The sequence below is a fragment of the Branchiostoma belcheri genome, unplaced genomic scaffold (assembly GCF_001625305.1).
Source record: "Branchiostoma belcheri isolate BF01 breed outbred unplaced genomic scaffold, Haploidv18h27 scaffold6, whole genome shotgun sequence".
Lineage (NCBI taxonomy): Eukaryota > Metazoa > Chordata > Leptocardii > Amphioxiformes > Branchiostomatidae > Branchiostoma > Branchiostoma belcheri.
The window spans coordinates 734,000-757,801 of NW_017804242.1; the positions used below are offsets into that span (position 1 = coordinate 734,000).

The 23,802-nt window shown below is 42.3% G+C and overlaps 1 protein-coding gene and 1 pseudogene across 1 annotated transcript; one reads left to right on the forward strand and one right to left on the reverse strand.

The window, feature by feature from the left end:
* Positions 1-314: 314 nt before the first annotated feature.
* On the reverse strand, positions 315-14,635 carry LOC109482208. The gene is made up of 12 exons (XM_019784902.1): positions 14,630-14,635; positions 13,238-13,351; positions 12,625-12,712; positions 10,608-10,728; positions 9,857-9,990; positions 5,387-5,525; positions 4,751-4,843; positions 3,842-3,922; positions 3,298-3,438; positions 2,885-2,982; positions 2,446-2,505; positions 315-1,625 (listed from the first exon to the last, which is right to left on the reverse strand). Exons 1-12 carry the CDS (start codon positions 14,633-14,635, stop codon positions 1,282-1,284), a joined length of 1,419 nt encoding a protein of 472 aa, XP_019640461.1. The 3' UTR covers positions 315-1,281.
* A 100-nt stretch (positions 14,636-14,735) lies between these two features.
* Positions 14,736-22,166, forward strand: LOC109482210 (annotated as a pseudogene).
* Positions 22,167-23,802: the final 1,636 nt, after the last annotated feature.

Consider the following 23,802-nt stretch of genomic DNA (forward strand, 5'->3'; position numbering starts at 1 on the left):
ATTAGAATATACAATACTCTGTTGAACTTTGTCCTTTTTCTAAACTTAATGGTCTCAAGTCTGCAGCAGTTGGTGGTTGATATAGGCATAGGCATATTACACATTGCAAATGCATCAACATGACTAGTATCATAACGTTTTCAAGTTTTAAAAAATAACAAGGAAGGATAGACTATTACGGTAGTTTTTATTTCAGTTCATGGAATGTATTATAATGAAGGAAACAGTGAGTACCAGGTATATATTTTTTCGGGCTAGCCCTTTTCAATATATAGCTTTGTTAGTTAGTTGGGCAGCCAAGGCTATTATATTGTCATACCAATAAATAAAATAAACAGTGAGTAAACAGTGACGTCAAGTAGGAAGACCATAATGATTATTCAATAGTAATTATACTAACGTTGTAAGCATGTAATCTACAATGTTTAGTTCAACGTTGAAGCCATTAAATCCTTAAAGACAATATAACAGATTCTTATATGGATTCCAATATGGGTAATTTACTTAAATGAGTTGTATGTTCTTTAAAAGTTTAATGATTATGCATTTACATGTTCCTGTATTGCTGATTATGCTATCAAGAGGGTCAAAGCATGTCAAAAGGCCCATTTCTCCCTATGGCCGACCAAGTACTCTTGGCAGATGATGGATAATGTTAAATCTGTTACAGAACATGACATCAGGCTAGCATCCTTCTTAAAAAAGACTCTACACAGCAAGTGCAGGGGATATATAGTATGTAAGTTGCTGCAGAACATGATATCAGGCTAGCATGCTGAAGGTTTAAACCATCTTCCTGCTGCCTAACTCTGTAACCAATATTAGAGAACTGGTAGCCAAACAGCTACTTCAGTGTGCTAAAGTTTTAAGAATCGTCACGGACAACTCAGTTGTTGGTAGATGCTTTCTTGGGGAGCCTGTACATGGCATGTACAGTGCTGATGGATACTGTTAAATTTGCATTAGAATAACAGGTTAAACATCTTAGATACTTGTCACAGACTTGTCACAAACGGTTCAGTTGTAGATAGATATTTCCTGGGAACACGGCGAGGGCGGTGGGTACTGTGAGATTTGCTACATGACATCAGGCCAGCATGCCGGACAACTGAGCAGGTTGGTAGATGTTTCCTGGGAAGGCTGTACACGGCAAGTGCAGGGGATAGTATGAAAGTTGCTGCCTGACCCTGGAACAATAGAGAACTGGTAGCCAAACAACTACTTCAGTCTAAAGTTTAGAGTTGTCGCCGACAACTGAGTAGATGCTTCCTGGGAAGACCATCAGGCTAGCATGCTGGAAACCTCAGTTGCTGGTAGATATTTCCTGGGAAGACTGTACAGAGCGAGAGCGGCGTCCCCGACCTCTGTCTGCAGGAGGAGGAACATCAGCCTCCCCACGATCCTCATCCCCAGCGGCAGACGCACCTTCCTCCCCCCCACCGCTGACGCCTTCCTGCCGACCACGAACCCGCAGAGCGGCTCGATCTGGCTGCTGTCCCCGTCCAGCTCTACCGCGTTCTCCACGTCCATGGTGCTCCACAGCAGGACCTGACTGTCCCAGCCCGCTGACACCAGGAACTGGCCGGACGGGTGGAACGCCACTGCTGAGGTAAAGGCCACGTGTCCTGTAGAGTGTGTGTGTGTGGGGGGGGGAAGATAAAATATTCCTCATTGTTTCCTACAATGTCATATACATTCAAGGTACATGTAGGTGCTCCACAGCAGGACCTGGCTGTCCCAGCCTTCCGACACCAGGAACTGGCCCGACGGGTGGAACGCCACTGCTGAAGCGAAGGCCACGTGTCCTGTAAGGTAAGGAAGGGAAAGATGTTATCGGCGTTCTCCACGTCCATGGTGCTCCACAGCAGGACCTGGCTGTCCCAGCCCGCTGACACCAGGAACTGGCCGGAGGGGTGGAACGCCACCGCTGAGGTAAAGGCCACGTGTCCTGTAGAGTAAGGTGGGCAAGGATGTTACAAATCAATCAATCATCTGCCGACACCAGCAGGACCTGACTGTCCCAGCCCGCTGACACCAGGAACTGGCCGGAGGGGTGGAACGCCACCGCTGAGGTAAAGTACAGTAAGGAGGGCAAAAATACAATGTTGGCATGAGATTGTGTACTCTTTTTGAGTAAGAAGTTTATTGCAAAATTCTTGCCCTAGGGCTAACCTTAACTGCAGATATCAGGAAAAGAAGGAACAAACAATGAAGCACAGTACAGTACAACTCTATATTGCAACTTGTTGGGTGAGACAGTGGAAGACAAATTAAGTGGAAGACTCACCCTTTCTGTAACGTGTGGGTTAGTGATGAATGTCAATAATAAAAGAAAGTTTGTTATCCAGTGATTTGTTACCCTGATGAAACTTTTCACTGAGGTATCTGTGCTAGCATGACTGAACAAATGAATAAATTCAAAATTGAAGTACATTTAGCACCCACCTTTCAAAGCACACACATGCTGGAACACCTTGAAATTTTCAGTTTTCTTCTGGTTGCCAACTGAAATGGAATGAAATACAAACAGGAACTAAATGACTTGCAAAGATCACACTAAAAGGTTAGGCTTCAGACTAATTTTCAGTCAATGATGAAAGATAAAAGAATCTGATGCTATCTGAAATGCCTGACTCTTTATCCAGTTCCTTGATTTACATTGTATTGCATAATGGATTTGCAGCCTTCACCAACATGAGAAAACTTACATGTTGACAAGCAAAAACTCTACCCAGTTCCTTGATTTACATGTATACTGTATTGTGTAATGAATTTCTAGCCTTCAACGACGTTAAAAAAACTACCATTTTGACAAGTAAAAACACGCAAACAAACCCAATTGCTAAAGGTGGCCATGTGTGATGGAGGCTGAAGTTGAACTTACAGTAGTGCATGATGGTTCCCCTGTCAGCGTTCTTGTCCTCTGCAGTCCTCATATAGAACATGGTCACCTTGTCATCTTCTCCTGCTGCTGCCAACAGACTGGTGGGGAGCATACAAATAATTAAAACAACAATAGACACATGTCACACACTCGCGAGGCAAGAACAGTTGCTTGTTTCACACTAGCTATTTATTGGTGGTACAAATAATAAAGGCGGAGACTCCTCATGTAGCTTGTTTCTGGGCTATTTCAAATGCTTCATGGATGAAAATGATGAAAATGTGCTAAGAAACTGCAGTAAATGATGGGAGCGCTGGGTGCACCGAAGAAAAATTTTGAGCATATGCTCCTAAAATGGGAGCAGTCTGGGGGGCTGCTATCTATGAATGGAGACTAGCGTAATTCTTGCCCACCTTTTGTGTGGGTGCCAGGCCATGTCACGCACAGCTCCGTAGTTGATCTCACATGTACAGACCAGTTTGATGACAGGTTGTGCTCGCAGGTTCAGGGTGTAGAAACACACTGTGCTGTCATGGAAACCCACGGCCAGGTACCTGCAAGGGTTGTTGGGTGTTAACAGTTACATCATGACAATGCACATGACTCTTTGAAATTCCAATACAGTAAGACAGGACTAGACAGTAAACAGTTACATCCTGACAATGCAGGGGACTGTTTAAAACTGCACTATTTTCATATCAGCAGGACTACATGTAGAGAGAAAATATAATATGTAACCAAAAGAAATGATGGCTTACTAATTTGCCATATTGGTGTCAATTTACTAATAAGGAGTAATGCAACGAATAAAGCAGGACTTATATGAATTCATTGGAAATGCATATTTGCAGTGTCAAAAATTTGTGGTTAAGAGATCACTGTGAAAATAAATCACAATCATACATTGTATTGACAGTATTCCTGGCCCTAGTATGAAGTACATGTAGTTGTACTCACTTGCCGGATGGTGAAAACTTGAGTGCAGTTGGGTAACTTAGCATGGCTTCTGTTGATGCTATCTCAACCAAGCTGGAAACTCTGGAAAAACAAAAACAGTAGATGAAAGATTTTTCAACTTTAGTATTAAGATTTAGCAGCAGTATAATCAAATCCAGGATAGTGAGTGTGAGTGAGTAGTTACATGTTGTAGAATGTACATGTAGTAGTAGACGTATTAGTAATAGTAGTGGTAGTACAAGAAGGTTTAAAATCAAACCTTCTTGCTTCTACTTCTACCACCACTTTTTGATTATACTGCTGTGGTGGTCCCTTATACAGGGGTGGGCAGCACTATATAATAGCTAGTCTTCACAGTCTTCAGTCTTGTATCTGTGCAAAGAGAATGCCAAGCCCTTATCACGCCTGCCCCCTTGTGGCCCAGAAGTGCACTGCAAGGTACATTTGTGTCCATGGCTTTACCAATGCAATTATATTGATAACTGCATGGTGGTGTTTACACATTGTTCTGTGTACAGTCTAAATGCGCACATGGGGTGTTGCTCTCCTAAACACGGGACCTCCATTCAACGTCCTATCCGAGGGATGGCCCTAACGGAAGCTAGGTACTCATTTTCACCTGAGTGAAGTGGGGAAAGTCGTGTTAAGCCTTTCCCAAGAGCAAAAAAATCGATGACAAGGTGGGGTTCGAACCCGGGACCTCTCGGTTCTGAGCCAGAGACAATACTGCTATGCCACACGACCCAACTAAATAGTTATATATAGTTATATATAATCCTTCTTGTCTGTTGTAATCTGCAATTTTGTATGCAAACTCTTTGCAAGTTTTATCCCTGCTGCAAGGTTTGCTCTTTAGTGTCACAAAATAAAGAATAAAGTAACAACGTAAAGCACGCCCCCGTCTCTGACCTGTCGTGAACCCTGTACTGCCACAGGTGCACCCTGCCGTCGTGATGGCCTGATGCAAGAACAGTTGCAGCGCTCTGACACAGCCATTCCAACCTGTCAACACAGTACACACAGCCAATGTAAATATTACATCTGGCTATATATATACATTTGTCTAGTCTGGAAAAAATAACTTCCTGGATATTAAAATCCTACATTTTTTCCTGTCTTGTGTCATTAAACTTACATGAAGTTCAACAATGTATTGTCCAATCATCCTCTTCACATACAATCACATGGTCAATGGTACATGGTTCATGTACTTGTATGTAATAGACATATAGCAAACTAGACTTTCAGATCTGGGCAAATCCAGCCTAAACCTGGGCTAGATAGATCCTTAGTGATGATTAGTCAACCAGTCGACCAGAGCGTCCTGCATTAGAGAGGCACAGTTAAAGGTATAAAGGGAGGAGTTGTCCGATCTCTGTCATTCTTGGGAAAGACGAATAAAGTCGAAACCGGTCGATTTCCGTCTCAGCACTGTCATTTTCCCAAGTTATGAATGATGTATACATGTAGTTATGTTTAGCATGATGATGGTAGGTTCAAAAGGAAGATCTAGACAGTGTAAGATGAAGAAAAGACAAACCCCACCTTGTGACTTGACTGTTGCCGACCTGGTCTGCGGACACCTCCACCCTCGGTACCCGAGCCTCCTGCTGCCCTGTCGTGTCTTTCACCAGGATGTCTCCAGTCTTCTTCCCACATGCCAGCAGCTGGAGAACTCCCACATCTGACATGGGGAAAACAAAACCTCCATGTAAAGAACCTGTTACACATTCAGGACCTTCTAACCAGGACCCAGGACTTTTCTCCTGACCACTTCGTTACCAACCAGAGGTGGATGGCTGCAACAGGTGGTTGGCTGTACCAAAAACTGTTCAACACTTGAGTACAGAACCTGTAAACCTGGATAACTCCCACATCTGACATGGGGAAAACAAAACCTCTGTGTAAAGAACCTGTTACATATTCAGGACCTTTTCATGCCTGGGACTTTTCTCCTGACCACTTACATGTACCAACCAGAGGTGGATGGCTACAACAGGTGGTTGGCTGTACCAAAAACTGTTGAACACTTGAGTACAGAACCTGTACACCTTGTCTAAATGTAGCTGAATATTCTGTTTATTTATACCTACTGGTACTATTTTCCCAGCTATTCCCTGGGGACTGAAAATCCTGGATGCACACTCAGGTATACCTTGTAAACCAAAGACTGTGGTCAGGTCTCCTTATTACCAGGTCTCCTAGAGAAAGTAAGTTGAATACTAGTGAGAAGCACTAAACCTTGTCTAAATATATTCTGTACATCAGAACATTCTGTACTATTTTCCCAGCTTGTAAACCACTGGACTCAAAGGGCTCTGGTCAGATCTTGTGTCCCACATACAGGATTACGCCACCAGAAACTCCCATAAACACATACTGCAACTTTTAACCGCCAGCTCGTTTCCCTATCACCTGTCCTGCAGGACTGCCCTACTGACACCAGCCCTGAGTAAATCATGTGGAGGTGGTGTGGTCACAGGGAAGTGGACAGTGGGGGGAGGGCGTGATGGATACTGGTCCCTATCTGGCCCTGTCCAGGCACAGCCACTGCGCAACGCCTCGGGCACTGCTGCCAGTTGTCGGGACAAAGCCATCGATTGGTCACTTTCATGTCCTCTAAAACAGAACTGAATTTATTGGGCTTATTTAGGATTCAAAATACTTTCTTTCTGCATACCTGCACATTTTGGTTCAGAGTTTAATAGTACCATGCAGAGTTTAGTAAATATGGATCACATTGCCATGATCATCAGAAATACCTGCACAGCTTCAATTTTACCTGGTCACTTTCATGTCCCCTAAAGCAGTATGTGTATAGAATTTCATATTCAAACTCTGAAGATGAAGAAGTAGTAGTAGTTTTGGTTTGCCGACATTCTACTTTATGTTATTTTGAGCGTTCCTGTATTAAAATTTTTACGTAGTACACTTATTTTCAAAAATGAGGAGAGGATGAGTAGTGTATAGAATTTCATAATATTCATAATACTAGTATTCAAGATTTGTAGTTTTCTTTTATTGACATTCTACTACTAATTATATTACGTTGCGCACCCAAAATTTTTGTTGGCCCTCCTAAATTTCTAAGGCAAAAGTAGTTGACTGAAAATTAAATTTTGACTTTTAACCTAAAAAATTAGTAAAGCCACCAAGTTTGAGGAGAGGATGAGTAGTGTTGACTAACCAGATGGATTATACTGTTCTGTAATTTTTTTTGCTGACATCCTACTTTGTCTTATTTTGTGCACCCAAAATTTCTGGGCACTATTAAATTTTTACATACACCTACATAATTCTCAAAAATGACAATTAAAGCCATCGACTTTGAGGAGGATGAGTAGTATTAAAAACTGCAGTGCAGTAAATACCCATCTGCATTCTGCAGAGACATTGCAGAAGAAAAATTAAGCACCCTGCAATTTTGCAGACCAAAAAAAAAATGCAAGGGGTTCAATGGTGCTCAAGAACTTTTGTGTTTACTAAATATACTGACACTATAGTATAAATAAAAATGTCAAGTAATTTTAATATTTATTAAATTGCATGTAAAATGTTTGCCAACATGCAATTTTGTATATGCCATGGGTTTAGATCCTGACTTTAAAGTGTGTATTTGCAGAGAGTATTTCTGAATTGCAGAGCAAAATTTTAACATTATGCAGTATTGCAGCACACTGCAAAAAAAAGTACTTCTACCACTGGGTCATCCCGAGGTGAGGCAGTTCCAACTGGACACTCCCATGGAGCTCCTGAAGTGATGAATGCTGGCCACTATCAGCCAGTGTCCAGGCACAGCCACCAAGCTGTGCCTCGGGCCAAGCTTGAAGTTTTAATGTCACAGTCGTCCATCACTCCGGCCCTTTGGACACCCCGTGGCATCAGATGTTGCACACAGAGGTCTTCCTTAATGTCTTCGTTTAGCTTAAAACCCTGGGCGTTCGGTTCTGTGTCTGGGATGGTGTGTCCTCCACGGCTTGAGGTAACAATAAAAAGTCAGGACAGACGCGGCTATCTGGTACTGTCCAGGCAGGACACCCTGCTGTGTCCCAGGGGCAGGCTTGGAGTTCTGATGTCACGCTCATACCTCACCCCACCTCTCAGTATCACTATCAGATGGGGACCAAACAACTTCACAGGTATGCGTTAATCTGGGTTTAAGGCCTTGGGAATGGATATTTTCTGAGGGAGGATTTGGCTAATGTTTTGTGCGCCGTTTTGTGCTATACACAGAACTGGACATATATGTGTGTTTGGTTTAACCCTAAGCGTTCTTTACAGGTAGCATTAGGCCACACTGATTCAATTTTATGGATGACATCCGCGCGCGCATTGATTTTTGCCTGAAAAAAATCACCTTCTCCAAGGCTCTGGTCTAGGTGCCATCCCCTGTAGTCCATGGTAGCTAGCAACAATAGGGAACCGGCCGTAACTATGGAGGGTGGCACCCAGGCTGCCGACGCTCCACGGAACTCCAGAACTTAGTACAGTGCCGACTCATAAATGCCACAAAAGGCCAGCATGTGCTAGCCATTGTAACAGTCGGTATGTACTACTAACCACAAATTCATAATACCTGAGCTTTGTATTCCTGCGGTTAAGCAGCATTTTGTTGGGGGGGCTGGAATTTTTTTATTCGCCCGCTCGCACTAGTTTGGGGTCCTCAGAGGATGTCATCCATAAAATTAAGCCAGTGTGGCCTTACAGGTAGCATTACGGGTTCCCTATGGGCCGGACTAGGGCGACACGGAGACACAATACTGGACACTGTGGGGCTCTGATGATGGATCACTGCTTATATCTCCCACTGTCCAGACATGGCCACCAAGCTCTGCCCCAGGACAGGCTTTTCTTATCAATGCAGAAATGACATGGCGTTTTTAAATCACTCTGTCTTGTCACCTACACCCTTGGTGGGTGAGTACTAGTATACTATTATGTGAAGTCAAACTTTGACTCAAAAGCAGAGAGTGGACAATGTTAATGCATCATTTTTTAAAAGGTAATAGTCTTGGCTTATAAGTTATTTGAAAGTTAGAAGGTATGGTGTTTTTAAATAACTATGTCTTGTGTCACCTACACCCTTGGTGCGTGAGTACTACTAGTATACTATTATGTGAAGTCAAACTTTGACTCAAAGCAAAGAGTGGTCAATGTAAATGCATCATTTTTTAAAAGAAATGTCTTGGCTTATAAGCTATTTGGAAGTTAGGACGTATGGCGTTTTTAAATCACTCTGTCTTGTCACCTACACCCTTGGTGGGTGAGTATATTTTGTGAAGTCAAACTTTCACTCAAAGCAAAGAGTGGTCGATGTTAATGCATCCTGTTTTTTAAAAGAAATGTCTTGGCTTACTTATTTGGAAGTATAGGACGTAATACTATCATGGTGTTTTTAAATCACTCTGTCATGTCACCTACACCCTTGCTAGGTGAGTATATTATGTCAAGCAAACGTGAATCCATCATTTTAGAAAATGTCTTATTTGGAAGTTAGGACATTAATAAAGATACTGTTCAAACGATAGATCAAACTTAGCCTAACTCGGAACTCTAAGTAACAAACTTTTGATGCAAGTTTTAAAGATGAAATGCTTTTGAGAGAAAGAAAAATGACTTTTCAACTTTAACGTGACCTGTATTTATAGTTCTTTTTATATGAAAGCAGTTTTTTTTAAAGTGGACTTAAATACATGAGGGTTTGAATATGGAGCACAATTGGGACAATAATCAAGGGTGAACAAGAAACTGAAGAGTAAGTTGTAGTGAATTTCTTGTTGTTCTATGCATTGTCCAACCAATCCTTGGTCCAACTGACTCCCATATGGCAACAGGCATGCATATACAATGTAGCAGGAAATTGAAGACAGGAAATGAGATAACCTTTATATGACCTTTCTGGGACCTTTGACCTAATGTCGGGACAAGCACATGTCAAGCATGTGGAAATAATAACAGAAACAAAAACAGACATACTGAAAACAAGACCTCTGTGTACAGAGGTAGAAACCCCACCTTGTGTTGTGTGAGTTCCGAATGCCAGACAGGTGACATCATCACAGGTGAACATCACCTGGTGGTGCTGCTCCTCCAGACCAGGCAGGGCTGCGGCACATCCTGCCTCCTCCCAGCCTACCTGTGCAGGGGGGCTGAAGGACAAACAAATGTTTCAACTAGGGAGGTAACATTTGCATCATGTTTACCTTCACATGACCCAGCTTAACAAACTACTGCTAAATTCTTACACAAACATATATATGGTGACCACGCAGGCCCTCTTGAACTAAGTTCTGCATGGCACTTGTAACCAACACCAGTTAGCCTGGTTACCAGACACTTACATCCTCTGGTTACATCCTCTCCACTATTTGCGGAGAGGATGTAGGACTCGAGAGCTATAATAGGTTTGGTAACCAGGCTAAACACCAGTTACCATGGTGATAGACTTCTGGTCCTGGTCATTGGCCGTATTTGTTTGGAACGGAAGAAGAAACTGAGCAAAAACAATATGTTGGATGCCAGGGCCGGACATCTAAAAAATTAAGAATTCCTGATGAGGACAATGGACAAACCGTAAATACCTACAAGTCAAAGGACGAATTGTTAATACTTACGCAATTCAGATGTAAGTCTGCAAAGTGGTATCAAAATAAAGTTTCAAATCTACAGGATTGCATTCCTCATTTTATTTGCCTCCTTTCGATTTAGAGGCTATGACGTCCCATATCAATTACAACTTGACCTTCTCCTCAACATTAGCTCTCACCTTGAACTTTTCTCCTCCTTTGTCTCTATCTCCATGGAGACGTCTTCTTTCTTCCTTTTCCTTCCCCTTTTCTTCTTTTTCTCATCTTTAGGGCTGTTTTGCTCACCCATGGGTTTATTTGCTGTCAAAGTAAAAGTTTAAGTTAGATGTGAATAACGTGGAAGTGATGGACTTGAAAACACTACATAAGTAGAGGGTGCACAAAGAAATCTGAATTTGCAAACATAGAGGTCAACTTATCAATTTCCCCTGTAACAAATGATTAGTATGTATCAAATCCACACCTTTTTAAAGGGAAAAGCCTCCACCAAAGTACAGTGGTAGAAGTGAACAGAAAAGGGTGTTTGAAGGGTTGCTAGATTAGTTTCTTTATGAAAAGTTTTTCAAGCCAGCAAAATCCAAATCTCAGAGACATGGCCACTAGCTAGCTGCTCAGAGGATCATATTGTAGAAAAAAACGTCACACCACAACCCAGCATGACCACAACAACAATACGTAAACATGAATCTGTCAGCCAGATGACAGCGGTCGTTTATAGTTCCGAACTGGGACTGACTGTGGGATTAAAACTTCCTCATAAAACTGGACTATCTCTGTCCCCCAAATGTCACGTTAACACGAGGGACACAGCTCAGGATTTACAGTTCTCTATAGCTCAGGTGGATTATTCAGGCGCACATGTACATGTCACCCTTCCTGAGGTGCAGTAGTGATTGAAATGTAACCCTAGGCCACACCAATTCAATCAATTGGTTCTCAGATAGCCAGCTACTTGCAAAAAAAAAAAGGAAAGAAAAATTAGGTTCTAAAGCAACTTCAAAATGCTCATATATGTTTGGGTTACTTGCAGGGCAGAAAGAAATTTGTTATTTTCCGAGATCATTAATCAACAACACAATTCAACTATAATGCAGCAGCACGCAGTCAAAAACAACATGATCTGAAGGCAGTGCAGTTTAAGAACAACAGCCAAGTGAGTGGTTCAGCACCAAGGACAGTCCCATAAAGCAACCCTCAGCATGGAAACATTCAGGAACTGCATGCCGCAATTGTTTAGAAAGATGAAACTGGGTTCACTGCATTACATGGCATTCAAATTTAAATTCAAATTCAAACTTTATTCATCAACTTGGCAGTCCTTAGACCGAATTGCGTTGATTGTACAATTTTGCCATTATAAAAAACACAGTACAGTTAATAAGCAACATTTCATCAGTTAAAAAGATATTACATTACATAATTGATTAATTCAAATATGGTAAGTATAGTAAAAGTACATGGACGACGTAATGGGCACACAGTGAAAAAAGTACGTAATATGTATAAATGTGTAATAAAAAAAATTATGTATAAAAAGTATGGGCCTTAGCCTGGGTTTTGAAGGTCTTTGATGGCCTTCGGAACAAAGGAGTTTTTGTGTCTTTCAGTCCTGCTGAGTGGGAGTTTGTACTGCTATCTGCATCTCAGTTCATAACGCGGTTCCTCAGTCGGGTGAATGAAAGCGTGACAGGGGTGTGAGGGATCTTTCCCACAGGTTACAGATGATGGCTATAACCAAAAGCCTTTTACTAGTACTTTAGTTACATGTAATACAGTGGAAAAGAAGGTCCTCTGGGACCAATAAAATCTGGTCTATGTGAACAGGTGGTTATTATAGACAAGATTCTACATGTTTTCGAATGAAAGCTCACCTGTGTTGGTAGAATCTATAGTTGTAAAGTTCAAACTTTGTTCCAACACCATAAATTTTCGTCTCGTCAACCTTCGTCAGATGTATGATGCAATCGTTGACTCTCCGGAAGTCGGAAGCGTGATGACGTCAGGAGTGCATCAAAAGTGGCGGGAAGACGGAATCTCTCACCGTCAAGGTTTGGTGGAGAGGGTCATACTCATGGTTGACAAGATTGACCGTAAATTTATGGTGAGTTCCCTTCTTGTGTTGGAACAAAGTTTGCACTTTACAATTAAAGATTCTACAAGCTGAGGCAAATTTTGGTACAGTTGAGGCCTGCTTACCTGGTTCCTGTTGCACCATTGGAAGTGATACTGTAGCAACTCTGATCTGATCTCGATCCTCATTGGTCACCTTGGTTGCTATGGTGATCTGTTGCAAATGAGGAATACACAGATATTAATTATTAATTTCATATTTGTACGCTGATGTGTTTTCACTATAGGACCTGGTTGATCTAAATTACCGGTAATCAATGAAAAATTACAACCATCCCTCAACAGAAACGGGAGGCGCCACAGACTTTCTGCAACCTATGATCCACTGCTCACGGAGTCACGTGTGTTATCTGCGTGACGTCACGGTGGATTGTTCATTCCTTGACAAAGACTGGAGTTGTACAGTAGAAAATTTGGGTGAGTCCAATATCTTGTGTTGGAAATTACAGTTTAATCTTGCAGCATAATGAATTCTACCAACACAGATGAACTTTCAAGATAATAAAAAATGTAATTAGGACTTAAAGTAGGGTGTCCTGGAATATCTGTGACGTCTCTGTGTCAACTGGCTGTTATATACTGCTGATGGGAGTGTTATTTCGGTGTCTTACAAAACCACCCTTCAGAAAAGTGGGCATTTTGTGCCCCCAACCCCAGAAATTAAACAGAAAGTTCTCACCTTTCCTTGTTTGTCTCCGTCGAGGTAGCAGTAAGAGGTGGACAGGTCAGGTTTAGATGTGGAGAAAGTCACAGCTCTCAGCAGGTGGGTCTTCCCACTGGTCAGCTCAAGTTCCTGGGAAAACAACACAAATAACCTTATCTTGAAAGTTCATCTGTGTTGGTAGAAGTCATTATGCAGCAAGTTTAAACTGTAAACAGAGACGGGGGCGCCACAGACTTTCTTCAACCACTGCTCACGGAGTCACGTGTGTTATCTACGTGACGTTACAGAAGCGGTGGATTGTTCATTCCTTGACAAAGACTGGAGTTGTACAGTTGAAAGTTTGGGCGAGTCCAATTTGTTATGTTGGAAATTACAGTTTGCTGCACAGCACAAATAACGTTGTTTGTAAGTTTTCCCTTCTCAGTTATGGTTATGTTAAGTAGGAATTAAAGGTCTTTGCAGAAGGAAAACATATTGTTTTTGCGCTGTTTCTTCTTCTCCATGTCAATGACCTGGACCAGATGGCTGTCACCATGGTAACTAGTGCTGTAGCAGACACCCTGTGGTGTTGGGTTACATTGTGTCGACATTGCAATGACGGGACAGTTGGAGGGGCTGGTCATACATGTATATGTCTGAATGTATTTGAGTAAGAATAAACAGACCAGTAGTTTATTAGGCAAGACCATGTAAATGATGTCAACATTATGCATTTGCTTTGCAAATATTACGTTTCTAATTTCTAATTTCTGTTTTTGTCAAATGTCCACATGTGAACTTTCATAATCTCCAATCAAAATCAAAAACACCTCAGTCCTGGGGTCATAACTCTCTGGTACTTAAAGGCATGACTATTTCTTGTTCTTTTCTCAGCTGGTACATGTATATCTACCAGTTAGTTGGTATGTCTACATCTACCAGTTTATAGGTATTCATTTTGTACACAGGACAGTGCAGCATAAGGGACCATGATTTGTGCCAAAGCCATTCTAGACAAGCCTGGCGACCTCTGTTTTACCGGCTAAAGTTCAGAAACTTCTTTGCCCCGCAAACCAGACAGGCGCCTGGGGACAGATACAGTCTACGGACGGACACGAGAGGATATCACCGAAATGGGAACACCGGAGTCCTGACTGAAATGAGGCCATTCTTATCTGCCAGACTCTCCCCCCTAATCCTCCTCCACTGTCCACACCTGCCCCCTGTCCCGGACGTCCCATCACAAATCAACCCGCGCTGTAAAAAAGGACAACTGCCACTTGTTCAACCACCTTCTCCAGAAAACCCAATTTCCCGCAGATTACGAGGGAAATGATGGCCTTAGTCTCATCTTGGGTGATCTGGGTTTGTTTGGCCCCGGAGAGCGGGGCCAGCACTAAACAGCGATCCCTTTTCCAATGGCTGCACCTGCATCCCCCGTCCCAGAAGTGGCATCCTAATTTGGGCCGGACCATAAAGGGACAGATAGACGCCGTTTGTTCTGGGGATGTGTCAGAAAGCTCATTCCCCACAAATGACCGTCGGGAAGATTACCCCGTGCTTTGTTGCTCCCGGGAGGGCGCACGAGCGCCTGCTCCTCTTCAGCACAAGATCCTTCCAGCCAGGTCTTCACCCACCTGAGGAGCGGTCCCCGGGGCGAGGCGGTAATTCCAGACAAGATCACGAGACCAGAAGAAGCCACCTGTTAAAGAACTCCCACAAGGAATCCTCAGATCTCATTTAGAAGCCTGGTCTGGAATGAGCTGCCGGGGGAACGAGCACCCTGGGTGTCGGACTCATCATCGCTGGACCATATCCTGCCCCATCAAGTACCCGCGAAGACAGCTTATCTTCTGTGATGCCGCGGTACAAAGAGATCCTGGTCCGACATAAACTTCATTTGCTCCCCTGTAAAAAAGTTTGGCGCATCCCGTACATGTCCCTTGCAATGAAATATCGATTCCTGAAGTCCATTAGAGGCGTCTCATCTCACATTCCTCGGGAAGTTCTTTCTTGATGTTCCCTCGAAGAAGGTGGAGTGATAATTACACTCGGAGACAGTATACAGACATCGCAGACATGTCCCACTGTCTACAGCACATCAAGGATTACTTGTACAATGTAGATGGACTAAATTTATCACAAAGTTTTATTCTGTTCCCCATTGTCCGGTTCTTACTAGATAGAACTTTTTTTGTTATGGAGCACTGGAACTTTAAAGTACATGTAATGGCAAACTGGTTGGTTATTATGCTTCATGCCTTTAGATAAAGATTTAGATTTAGAGATGTTTACTATTAAAAGAGGGAATTCTGTCATTTCAGTCAGAGTGCACTTCAAACATTATTCTATAACAAAATGTTTTTGACAGACTTTGACAGAAGGAACAGTTTTGTGCTTTCCAACAGCTGCACTGTGCTGTAATGTTGTGAAGAGTCAAACGTTACACGGCCCTGCAAAATGCTGTAGAAAGCTTGATAAATCAAGGGACCAGCTGAAATCCCTTTTTCAAAATGCCTTAATCTCAAAATCTATTGCTCAGGGGTTGTGCCCCCGGACCTTTCTGTTCAGTGGCATCTACAAATGTCCTTTTGAGTCGCATGGGCCATTACATGGAGAAGCCATACGGGCGCGCGCTCGCGTGCCATCAGTCTTGTAACAGGACCTAATCTCCCCATCTCTAACTCAATATGGACACTCGCATCTTAACAGAGGAACGCTCCAGCGCAAATATAACATCTGGCCTTTTGCTCAGTAGTTAGAGCACTAAGAGGTGTACGCTTAGAGAAGACGACAAAGCCCTGGCTGATCAGAGACTTGGCAAATGTGACAGGTTATAGGACGTCATACAAATGAGTTCCCACGGGAGCAGCCCTAAATATATGACACTTCTAAAAAAAGAGAATGTGTGCACTTGCTTCAGAGTACCGGTACTTACAATAATGGCTAGACCCACATTAACATTTTGACCCAATGTACACACATGTAGACATACGACACGTTCCACCCTTGCGGTTCCAGGAGACCATTAGTAGCATGTAAGCTGAGTGTGGGTCACTTGTTCCAGATAACACACTTAAACTTAGTAAAAGCCTATACAGGGCTAAAAATACTGGGTTTATAATGCACTTTTGTGTGCCCTAAATTGGAGCTGTAACCTAAATTCTGACTGTGTGTCCAGTACACCTAGATATACATAATGTGTAGAGTTACTTACACATTGTACACTAGTATACAGCAATATTCTTTAAGTGCCCCCAAATAGTTGTGACTTGTGAACCTTTGTCATAATACTTGTTGAACACTTTGGATTTAGCTATAGAATTTCAGAGTCTTGTTTCAAAGATAGGCAGTAAGCTTTGTAATTAGTTTTTTCTGACATTTTTGTTTATTTTATGTTGAGCAAGCAATTTTTTCTGTGCACTTAAAAATTTTTAGGGCAGCAGGTGCACAAAAGAATTTCAAGCCCTGTATTAGGCAGACAATACTTACAGCCTGTCTGATCCAGTCATGCCAGACAAGAAGAGAGAGAAATATGATAAATGTAGATCACTGTGTAATCTACTATCAACATAGTCATCAGTCTTTGTAAAAAAAAAAAGAAGACAACACTCCACGGTTGAGTGACGAGCCCAAAGATCTGAAAGTTAGCTATTTCTCAGTCAAGTACAAATAGCATGACCCCTCAAATAGGAGGTAATCTGGTCGGCTTCAGATCAATAGGAGGCCGCGCAATCAATTGTCTCCTGTGGCTAGACCGGGCGCGGTGTCCGCTCGGCTGGAGCATAGCGCGAGCTGTGACAGCCAGAGGCAGTGCAGTGGTCATTTCGACTGGCCTTTGCTACAAGACTTAACCCGGTAATCTTGGAATCGATAAGAGCTTGGGTGATCAACTTTTCCTTTGGCAAAAAGTCCCACGGAATCTTAAGTACCCTTAAGTATCATTGGATTCTGCAGAAGTAATGGCGGCTGAATGCGTAAATGGGCTCTCTGTGTGTAAAGTGACAAAGGTTGCAAAGCCGTGCTTAGTGGCTTTGCCAATGGCCACCTTTCCTTATCATTTTCCACATGGCGGGGCCCTAACGTGCCGGATCCCTAATCTCGGTATCTCCGGTTGACCGGGAGCACGGCCCATCCGTCTCTGTCAGCCCTGAATTGACAATGTCCCGGAGTCCTGTTTGAAATGGTCCTGATGCGGAGTTACACTGATGACACGTGTCAACCCGATGGACAATCTATCGATCAACCCGCCCCGCAAGAAAAGCTGAGCCCTTATCTTAAAAAATCTGCCGATCAATGAGCGCGTGTGCCTTAAGATTCACTCCTGTGCCCAAATTGATGTCGATAAAGCGGACGTTGGTGCGGCGGCTCCGGCGGTGACAGATGTCTTATCAATGGTCACTTTGCCCGCAGCATGGCCCGGGCTTACGGAGGTAATCCCCCGGTCCCGGGATCGATGGCGTGCCCCGGCCGTAAATTCGGGGTGCCATAAAGCCCCTGACAGGTTGTCATGGTAAGGCAAGCTGCCGGCTGTCGGCCTAATGGATGAGTGTATGACCCTCGCTGCTGAGTCATTTGGAGCAGCCGGGATCAATACAGATTTGTGCTGTAAATTTGGGGCTGCTAGTCAGACAAGGAGCCACCGGCAAATGGGACACACTGGCATCCACCCGGGAGACATTGTGTGTGTTGAATCTGTTTGGCATCTCAAAATGGCAATGAATTTGCTCAGCCCCAAAAAAGTGGCTTTATAAAGACCCTCTGTCCTACAATGACGTAATGAATTTGGCATTTTGCTGGACAAATTAAGGATATTAGACATCAGTATTTGTTTAATATATGTGTTTAAATCTGTTTAGTCAACTCAGAATGGCAATAAACTTGCTTACCCAAAAAGGAGGCTTTAAAGAACTTTTCTATCCTATAACATTATGAATTTGTCATTTGGAGCAGCCGGGATCAATACAGATTTGTGCTGTAAATTTGGGGCCGCTGGTCAGACAAGGAGCCACCGGCAAATGGGACACACTGGCATCCACCCTGGAGACATTGTGTGCGTGTTACTCAAAAATGGCCATACAGTTTGTTTACCCACAAAAATATCGGCTTACAAAAAACTTTCTATCCTACAATGATGTCATGAAAAATCAGACAAGGAGCCACCGGCAAATGGGACACACTGGCATCCACCCGGGAGACATTGTGTGTGTGGAAACTCAAAATGGCCATACAGTTTGCTTACCCACAAAAATATGGCTTTAAAAAAAACTTTCTATCCTACAATGATGTCATGAAAAAGTCAGACAAGGAGCCACCGGCAAATGGGACACACTGGCATCCACCCTGGAGACATCATACATGTGTGTGTTGAATCTGTTTGGCAACTCAAAAAAAAATGGCAATGAATTTGCTTAGCCCCAAAAAAGTGGCTTTAAAAAGACTCTGTCCTACAATGACGTAATGAATTTGGCATTTTGCTGGACAAATTAAGGATATTAGACATCAGTATTTGTTTAATATATGTGTTTAAATCTGTTTAGTCAACTCAGAATGGCAATAAACTTGCTTACCCAAAAAAGGAGGCTTTAAAGAACTTTTCTATCCTATAACATTATGAATTTGTCATTTGGAGCAGCCGGGATCAATATAGATTTGTGCTGTAAATTTGGGGCTACTGGTCAGACAAGGAGCCACCGGCAAATGGGACACACTGGCAACCACCCGGGAGACATTGTGTGCGTGTTACTCAAAATGGCCATACAGTTTGCTTACCCACAACAAAAATATGGCTAAAAAAACTTTCTATCCTAGAAATGATGTCATGAAAAATCAGACAGGAGCCACCGGCAAATGGGACATACTGGCATTCACCCTGGAGACATTTGTGTGTGTTAAAGCTGTATGGCAACTCAAAATGGCCATACAGTTTGCTTACCCACAAAAATAAGGGTTGAAAAAAACTTTCTATCCTACAATGTCATGAAAAATCAGACAAGGACCCACCGGCGAATGTGACACACTGGTGTCCACCCTGGAGACATTCGTGTGCGTTTTAAAGCTATTGGCAACTGAAAATGGCAACATTTACTTACCCACAAAAAGGTGTTGTTTTTAAAGAAACATTCTATCCTACAATGATGTCATGAATTTTGCATTTTGCTGAAAAAATCATATTTTTAAGGACATCAACATTAATTTTGTTCATTGTGTCATAAAACTCAAATGGCATAAATTTGTTTATATACCCACAAAAAGGTGTTTTCAGAAAACTTTCTATCCTACACCCACTCACACTCACTATCCAGGATTTGATTATTAATTATTATTATATTGATGTCATGAATTTGGTATTTTGATGGAAAAATCACAGTTGAGCATATTGGTATTTGTTTAATATGTCAGTATTTCTATTATTATCAACCTAAAATAAACAGTTAGTGCATATATTAAGTATAAATCAACCTTAGATTTGTCAAAAACAGCTGGAGTGTTCCCAATATTTTTGCTAAATCCGCGATCAATGGTGGCACTCTTAATCAGCACAGCTGACCATTAATGGTCATCAATGCAACATTCCCTGCAATTTTCTGCGCAGCTACGACTGGACTCGAGCCCTTGGGAAGTCATCAGTACCACATAAAAACTCGGGAGATGCCATCTACGGACCAAACAGTAAAATTACTCCGGTTTAAATACGTCAGATGTGTCGGCATGTCACGACTGAAGCTCCCTGCTGTCCATCTAAATACACCGAGGTCTGACCTACTCTAAACTGGCCATTATTATTTTTCCAGCCACCAAATCATCGGCGACCAACCTGTACTTTACCCGTGACCCCTCCACGACTCAATGGCTGATTTTGTAACAATACAACTTGCACCAACGACTGCAGCAGAAATACATGTACAAATGTATATTGCAGGGGCAGTTGTCAACGCTTTCATCTACAGCGATAATAAAATTTGAATCACTCACCAAGTTTCATACAAGAAGAACAAATATACAAAAATTTTTTTCAAATATACAAAAGTGCTTTGTTGTCTAAAATCATAGTGCATCATATTCTAACTATCATGTCAGTTGCTAACACCACTAAATCAGATTGCTCAATAAATTTCATACAAGATGAACAAATCTTTTTCACATGTAGTGTGTTTTGTTGTCTGTTAAATCCAAATCACAGTGCATCATATTCCAATTATAAAATCAAGGGTCACATAAATCCCATCACGGCCACTCAACGGTCGCTGTCTTGTATATAGGGGGCCTAACAAACCCTGCTTGTTTACGGAAACTCTGTCCTATCGATCTCGATTCCTCATTGTCTCCTGACCTATACACACACAGGGCTCAAAATCCATTTTTGGGAATAGGTGCACTGGTGCACCCAACCTAAAGAAAATTACATGTAGGTGCACAAAAAATATTTTGTTTGCACCATGTAAAACATCATGATCTTAATTACAGATCTTACTGCTCCTCTCTTGAGCTTGAATCTAAAATGGGGGCTAACTTCAAAATCTTGAAGTACTATAACAACAAAGGTTTTATTATTTTTCTTACATTAAGATGCCAAGAATATCCTATATACTAAAATTATACATTTAATATGGACAAAAATACCTACAAAAATAGTGCACCCACAGAGAAGAACTGGGTGCACAGCTCCAATTTTGATTTGATTCGATTTATTGAAATCGCAACAGTGCAATACACACAGAACAGGCAGCTGTTGCTGGTGTTGTGTCCCGCACATAGAAATGGATACAGGACAGACAATACTCATTTTCACTTGAGTCTAGTGGGAAAGTCGTGTTAAGTGCCTTTCCCAAGGGCACAAGATCGGTGGCATATCAGGACTCGAACCCAGGACCTCTTGATTCCGAGTCGCGCATGCTGCTATTGCGCCACAATTTTGGGTGCACTAAGGCGCACCCAGTATTTCGAGCCCTGACACGAGAAGCAGAGAAAAGCCACAGCTGGTTATCGGTCCTTCGGAACTCATTGATCCGAGAGGAACCTCTGCCTGGTCAGGCAAACCTTGTTTATTGACGACGGGGAGACCCCGGAGCAAGGGGGGAGGAAGGGCGACCCTCGGTCACCGGGTTAATGACAACTTAGTGGGATCAATCTGCGGCTTGTCACATGGGCGGACACGGCAAACAAAGGACCAAAGATCAGGGCCAGAGTTACGACATGGGTACACCTCAGTATCAGATCAGGTGGTTTTTATGTAAATGAATGTGAATTCAATGGGAAGGGCTTCGAAAGATGGTAAAAGTGAACGGGAGATTGTGCACTATTAAACATTGCAAAGAAACTGCATTGCTGAATCATGCACCATTGCCATTTATAATGATTTTAATAAAAAAAACTATAAACAGAATGTTACACATTAACACAGCAGTGGAAAAAAAATGCACTATAACTTGGAAAGACATAAAGAAAATAAGTTGAACCATTGATTATTTTCATAATTGGGCTGTAACATAACATGTCTACACAAACATGGACATTTCATCATTCACCAGTGGGGAGGGTACATTCCTTTCTAAGTTGAAGACTACTGTGCAACAAGTGCATAGAAGTAAATACTGAGGAGTTTTAAAACCTCTTCATGAAGCCCATGTCTGCATCCATTAACCTTCTTCCTGCAAAAGGTACATGTGGCTTTTTGTGGCGGTTACAGGGTTAGGCAGCAGGGAGAAGGTTAACCACCGTCCTTGCATTCACCTAACAAGGTAAAAGCCAAGTACAATCTTCACTCCTGTCAAATACCTTCTACTGCTGCCACAGGGTCCTAAACTTTCACCTCAAAGTTCCGCGGAGCAACAACACGGCCCGTGACCCATTTTGCCTGCGACGCGTCCCCGCGGTACGGCGGATCGATCGAGACACGGACCACAGCCTGGCCCGCTGAGGCATCACTCCGGTGTCGTTATTGACTTTTCTGGCAAAGAGATGACAGGAAGCACATGGTGATGATGAGGCAGGGGACAGCCAGCAGGGCAAGAGTCATGTAAAGCTGGGCCCGTGTTTGAGAGAAGAGCCACATGTGCATGTTAAAGATTTCACTACACTTATTGAAGTAGAGTTTTTTTTCCATTTATAAATGCATTGATTTGATTAAAAAAGGTCAAAATTAATTGTTTAAATTATAAACAAGCCTGTATAGTGTATTTTGGCAAACAAGCATTTGGAGCTGTCACAAGATGCCTTGGGCATTTTTATGTTTACCTTTGCCAAAGGAAAACTTATTGTTTTTGCTCTGTTTCTTCTTCCTCTTCTTCTCCAAACAAATAAGGTCAATAACCTGAACCAGATGTCTGTCACCATGGTAACTAGTGTTGGGTCACATCATGTTGCAATTTTATAGCAGGAGGGATTTCGACTCTTGTCACCACATATATGAATGTACTTGAGTAAGAATTAACAGAGTAGACCAAAATGCAAAGGTAAACATTAAGCATTTGCTTTACAAGAGTTAATTTTTGGATTCCTGCTTCATTGATTTCCTGCAAAAATCCAAGAACTAACAAATCAAATTGTTGTGGCCTAGCATTGATTCCAAGCCCTGCAAACAAAATCCAGGACACACAAACGCACATGTAATATATTTCCACCACTGACAGCTATGATGGACAATGCTGAACCACTCCACATATTGACATCTACCTTCTGCCTGTCCTGGGGGTCACTTATCACGATGGCCCTACGCTCCCGTACACGGCCATCCATCTCCGGACATGCAGGGAGAGGCCTCCTCACTGAAAACTGGCTACTGGTTGATAGATGCAAGAAAACATCAGACTGTCAGCTACCATTACACATCATCAATAAGAAAGAGGACCAGCATATCTTCACCTGTTGAGACTTGAGACTGTGTTTTTTTAGGTAGCTGCACTGAAGCAATGCAAATAAAGAGACTGGTCATCAGAGTCTCCTTGGGTGCAATAAGACATTTTACAGATACACTAAGTATCTAAATTTCTACTAAAGACAAAACTGGAATGATCACACACAGCTGTAAGTGATAGTAGGGATAAACTGTTTTTTTTAAAGTAGTTGCTCTGAAGCAATGCAAAGAGACTGGTCAGTCTTCTTAGAAGGACTGGAGATTTTATCTGCTACAATGTCTAAGATTTCTACTGAAGACAAATTTTAGGAATGATCTTATAAATATTCTGTTCAGGCTCTATCATAATTCACACCAATGTCTCACAGCCAGATACAGTTAGTGATAGTAGGGGCAACTTTGCACATGTACATGGCAGAAGTTCAAGGTTTTTCAACTTAGAATCTACTTCTACTTGACTGTTAAGCTTCTTAAAACCAGGTGGAACTGAGATATCTTCAATTTGCCTCTGACCTCACAATGCATTAAGCTCTAAAAAGGGACCTAGATGTAGAGGTGGTCACATGTACGTGTTTGACTGCATGTTGACACAACATATCAGGCCACAAATTGACACATCTGTCTTCAATGGCTGGTAACTCTATATGTGAGTCAGTCTGTTTTTCTTACAAACTTTACAAGTACATGTATTGGGGGGGGGGGGGTATCACTTGAGAAGAAATGGAGATGGATGACACCCTATGCA